This window comes from Oryzias melastigma, linkage group LG3, assembly GCF_002922805.2.
Source record: "Oryzias melastigma strain HK-1 linkage group LG3, ASM292280v2, whole genome shotgun sequence".
Taxonomy (NCBI): Eukaryota; Metazoa; Chordata; class Actinopteri; order Beloniformes; family Adrianichthyidae; genus Oryzias; species Oryzias melastigma.
In genome coordinates, this window is record NC_050514.1 from 4,875,071 (window position 1) to 4,880,663 (window position 5,593).

The window sequence follows — 5,593 nt, forward strand, 5'->3', positions numbered from 1 at the left end:
ATATAAGAACTCGTGATCAAAATGCATTTGAATTAAAAAAAATGTGAATTTACAGAAATCTTGATCAGTTTCCTTTAAATATAAAATTCTGCTTATTAAGATGTTTGAAATGTTGTTTAAAGGACTTACATTTTTATTGGTGTTTTTCATTTACCATCTTGTCTTCTATCTACTGGAATTGGAATCGGTTTAGCTTTGAGGATTAAAAAAACAGAACATTCAGGGTTTGCTGTAAACTGATCCAAAGCATTAGTGATCATGTTGTTTACTTCTGAAGTTGACAGAAAAATGTTTGAGTGTGACCTTGAGAAAATTTAATTTCTTTATTTCAAAATCTTTGTTTTCATCAGTTTGATTTGATCTGCCGTCCAAGATGGAGGTTTACATGATGTTGATGCATATTTTAGTGTTCTTTCAGTAAAGACTTGTATAAAGCAACTATTCAGACATATTAACTTTAAACGGTAAGAATGGTGGTTCAACTTGTGAATCACTGATCTTGATCCACCAATCAGATCGCCATCCAAGCAACGATCCACAGTCCTGTCAACACGGCCTCATCAGAACAAATAAAAATTCAGATTCTCAGACTTGCTGTTGTCTCCAGCTTGACTGATTCCTGAACTGAAGTCTCCTCTGCACCCACAGGTACAGGTGATACCCTGGGTGATCTCTGACAGCAACTATGTGCGCTGCCCTGCCCAGCGTCTGGATCCCTGTAAGACAGTGTTTGTCGGCGCTCTGCACGGCATGTTGAACGCCGAGGCGCTGGCCAGCATCATGAATGACCTGTTCGGAGGGGTCATGTATGCTGGAATTGACACGGACAAGCACAAGTATCCGATAGGTGAGGATGCTTCAGATACCTTGAACTCATGAGGCTGAAATGAGTTTTTTGTTCTTTCTGACGTGCCCAGGATCTGGACGTGTCACTTTCAACAATCAGCGCAGTTACCTGAAGGCCGTCTCAGCAGCATTCGTGGAGATTAAAACGCCCAAGTTTACAAAAAAGGTGACATTTTCAGTTTTTCCTTAATTATCTTTAAGACATTTATTCTCACTGACTATGGCCCTGTGGGTCCTCAGGTCCAGATTGATCCATACCTGGAGGACTCCATGTGTCAGATTTGTCTCCGCCAGCCTGGGCCGTTCTTCTGCAGAGACCAGGTCAGTTTCAGAGAGATTCACCTTATTTTAGGAATAGCTTACAAGTTCAAACATGGAGCGTTCTTTGCTTTGGTTCTGTATGCAAACGAGAGAAGTTGACGCATTTTCATCTTAATGGATGCGTCACTGAATCAAGGAAAGTGCTGCATTTAGTTTGTCAAGGCTGAGGTCAAATAAACAGCTGAAACTGTTGCATGAAGCTCCGAGCTCTCCTTAAGATAATGAAAGCTCTGCACTCGCTTTACTGAAGGGTCAACATTTAAACCTCCTTCACTGCAGGTGTGAGGTGAAGTGCTTTTGCTGCATCTGTTTTCTCTTTGCTGTGACTGCATTTACTAACATCGCCACCAATCAGTGAAATGATGCACAAATATAAACGTTTTGGTAGTGTCCTTTACTTATTGCACCTACTGAAACTACTGCAAGACTATCTAGTACTCTGGATTTTAAACGCAATTCAGATACCGTACTCACTACAAAAGATAAGTTAAACATGATGTCAGATTTCCCAAATGAAAACCTAGCAAATACAAAGTTTTTATTTTTTTTTTTTAAACATCAAAAATTGTTGAAACTCGATTGTCGTTTCTATTCAATAATCTAGAGACTTCTGGAAATTTTCTAGGACATTGGATTTGTGATTTACATTTTTTCTTTCTATTGAGCAGTACGATACAGTCTAGTTAATTCTGGTGAGCGTTTCCACTCGGTTAAGCCTCGCTTCCCCTGAGCGGTTTGTTTTCACTGCGCATGTGTGGTGTTGACCGCTAGTGGGTCATTGTAGTGAGACGACTAGATCCCTTAAGCTCACCGTCTATCACACCGTTGCTAAGGATGGCTTCGTACGTTTGCAGCACCACCACAGACCTGACTGTTTGCAGGCATTTTCAATATCGACTTGTGACCAAAAGAGAACACAGGAAATCGCAAAAACCGGAATGATTACAAATGCTTGAAGCGTTGGCTTAAATGAGCGCTATATTGGAGCTTTCTAATGGCATTACTATATGCCAATCCTCCACCCCAACTGTTCCATTCCACTTTTTAGTGGACTTACAACTGATGGGGCCCTCAAGAGGTACAGTTCAGTAGTGTTTATGGATCCATTTTACCATGGAAACGCTCAAAAGACCATACTGCTCAGTGGAAACAAAGTTTTGGACAGCTCTACAAAAAGGTTAACTACAGAATTCAGACATAACTTGTAATTCAAAAATCCAGTTCCCAGAAAATTTCCCAGAAGTCTCTGGGGGGAAAAAAACAATGTGCATCAATGCTCACTAGATTGTCAAATATAAACCACAATTATAAATCAGTGATTTAAAAATCATCAGTTTTCATCTTCAGAGCCCTGAAGGCTCATAGTCATTAAATGTTCATCTTTATTAGGTTTTTACTTTGGGAAATATGACTATTTCCATTAAAAAACAAAACATAATTGACATGGTGTCCACATTTTTAAGATTCAGAGCACTAGATCGTCTGGGACTGTAGTTGATAGTAGTTGGGGAGTACTGAGGGAATTTGAGCCTTAATGTGCAATATTCCTCCATATGTACTCCTGATTTGACAAGTTGGTGGCTCCTGTCTTTGCCAAACATTTGACAGTACATTCTAGATACTAGAGACTGTTTCAATTGTACCTGGAAACGAGCATGTGGACCATAGATGTCTTCCTTCTCCATATCAGCCCTTTTATTGCTTCCATTTCAAACTTGTATTGCTTTCTAATTTTATTTAAAAAGTTAAACTCTTGGTCAAAGTTTTGAACATTTCAGATGCACTGCATAATAATGAACATTAAAAACAAACGTAAATATTCTATATTTGAACCATTTAGCTACTTTCATCTGCAGTCCTCTGGCAGGTCATAGTGACTGTTTTTGATGTGCCACAGGCCTGCTTCAAGTACTACTGCCGCTCCTGTTGGCACTGGCAGCACTCGATGGACATCTTGAGCAACCATCGGCCCCTCATGCGGAACCAGAAGAACAGGGACTCCAGCTAGAGCAGACGGAGGGCCCGTAGAAGAGCCCCCTCCGTGGGTCGAGGCTGCCCGCCAAAGGAGAGCACATGTGCCGGAGAGTCCTCAGAGCGAGGGCACCGTGGCACTCCACCAGGCACTGGGGATATCACCGTAGAAAACGTTCACTTTTGCACTTGCTACATTTTTGCTGTTGTTCACAGTGGCACTTCTGCACAGTGACCTTGTTGGGACGGACAAGGGGCCCTTCACCCTTTTGCATTTTCCCAGACTTGTGGCCAGACAGAATGATGGAAGCTTAAAGTTTAGAAGTGGATGGAAATGCCTTTTTTTTTTTTTCTTTTTTCCCTTTTTTCAATTTTTTTCTCCTTTACATGTGTTGCATAGTAAAGAGCAATCACGCAATTTCATTGCCTTTCATTGGCAGACGCCATACAGTGCCTTTAAATTTTTTCTTTTTTCCCACCCTCTTCCCTCCCTCCTCCCAGCTGGCATCTGTTTTTTTGGTTTTTTTCCTGTGCAAGCCAACTGGTGTTTCTTACTTTAGGGAGTTGAATGTTGGGCTTCATTTAACCAGTCGCATTTCAGACATTTTTACGCAGTTTTTTACTAATTTGTACACAAATGGTTTTAAGTCATGACATGAAAATTTTGAACCGAATTCTACCAGGTGGCTGTTTATGGAAAACCCCCTTTTATTTTTTCCCTTAAACATTTTTCAGTAGCTGTTTATTTTTTTCTCCTTTTTAATTTGCCCTCGTAAATTTCAATTGACTGGGCACAAAATGTTGGATGTACTACTTTAAACTTGCTTTGTCCATCCAGTCAGATTAAATTCAGACACTGCTGGATGTGCGAGCTGGTTCATCCGTCACTTTTGAGGCGACCGGCGGAACCAGTTCGAGCTAAAGTGAATCTTGTGTACATAGTTTTTGATTTTGCACTTTTTAATTTCCACGTGTGGAGAGGTGGCGGTGGTTTTTAATCACTTTTGTACATCAGCAGGGGGCGCTTCTGTTCAAGCTGCTTCTTCCTGTTGAATGTAGGAACATCCACTATGCTGATGCTGAATGATCTATCCAGAGCTTGAGTAGACCCCAGGATAACAACCCTTTGCTTTCTTAACCCACTCGGCCTTCCTGTTCTGGTTGCAGATGTTTGCATACTGAGCTGTGCCAAAGACGAAGCGTCTTTCCTTTCATTCGATTTGTCATGCTGAGCTCGTTGTCTTTTAGCCCAGCTGCTTTTTAGAGTTTTGAAAGTCTACCTCATTGTGGTCTGCCAAGTTTGCTGCTACCTAACAGTTGTGGAGTATGTTCAGATTGGGCACAATAAAGGTGTTTAAGCATTTATGGTGGTTTGAGGTTTCATTTTGTCTATGCTTATTACCAAATCTCCAAGAAGATCAACGTTCTTGTAACATTGACAAAAAATACTAGAACATTAGTTCAATTTGTTTAGTTTTATAAGCAGAATCTGAATTCTTCCCTACATTTAGCCCTCTAAACAGTTGTGAAATGGTTACTAACCCTCGACATCGTCAATACTCCTGTCATCTACATTTGTGCAGAGCTGCCAACTCTAAAAATACACTGCATGGCTCATGAAGAAATAAGTTTCTCCTCCTTGACACAGCGCAACATTGATCACCCTACAAGGGGAGAGATGCTCAGCCCCAACCCTCTCTACCCCTTACACAAGTTCAGCCACAAGCCACTTCTAATGCCCCTACATCTGGAGGGGTAGGGAGAAGCTGTAGGGAAGGCTTCTGCCTCAAGGGTCTCCATTGGAAGTTTAGACTGTAGCTTACTATGATGAAATGCTTTGGAATCCTTAAATGTGTATTTTTTAGACTTGACATAAAAATTCATTTAAAGATGGTACCTGAACAAGTAGTGCAGTGGTTGGCGCTCTTGCCTCAAAGTAGGAAGATCCTCAGTTCAACTCTCAGCTGGAGAACCTGAAACAGAATCACTAATGTGACCGTTCTGAGTTTGCATGTTCTCCCTGAGCATGTGGGTTTTCTACAGGGAATCAAGCTTCCTCCTGCACTCCTAAAACATGCCTCGAATATTAATTGGTAACTCTAAATTGTCCTGAGGTATGAGTGTGTATGGTTGTGTGATTGTGGCTCTGCGACAGACTGATGACCTGTGAAGGGTGTATCCTGCTTTCATCCAACAATGAGACGGGCTCTAGCAATATATATATTTTTTTAATGGCATTAATTTAGATTAGTTAAATTTCTAAATTGATGGCTGAGGTGCACATAGATGATAAACTATGTAGGTTTTTACATCCATGTTGACCTGAAGACCTCTTGTTTGCTCAAACTACCTTCAGAGTGAACAGATTTTATATGCAAAACTTTGGTAAAAAGTTTGATCTTTTATGAGTTAAAAGCACATCATCTTGTGCTGCACAATATTGGTTACTAGCTGC

General features: G+C 40.8%; 1 protein-coding gene across 3 annotated transcripts in view; it reads left to right on the forward strand.

Annotated features, from left to right (window-relative positions):
• Positions 1 to 4,503, forward strand: part of LOC112160891 (cytoplasmic polyadenylation element-binding protein 1) — a 17,770-nt gene extending 13,267 nt beyond the window's left edge. For all 3 annotated transcript variants that reach the window (XM_024295757.1, XM_024295758.1, XM_024295760.2), the window contains 4 exons: positions 649 to 847; positions 918 to 1,012; positions 1,087 to 1,167; positions 3,065 to 4,503. In XM_024295757.1, the coding sequence (XP_024151525.1) occupies positions 649 to 847; positions 918 to 1,012; positions 1,087 to 1,167; positions 3,065 to 3,175 (486 nt within the window). In that variant the 3' untranslated portion in view covers positions 3,176 to 4,503. The remainder of the gene's footprint in view (positions 1 to 648; positions 848 to 917; positions 1,013 to 1,086; positions 1,168 to 3,064) is intronic.
• Positions 4,504 to 5,593: the final 1,090 nt, after the last annotated feature.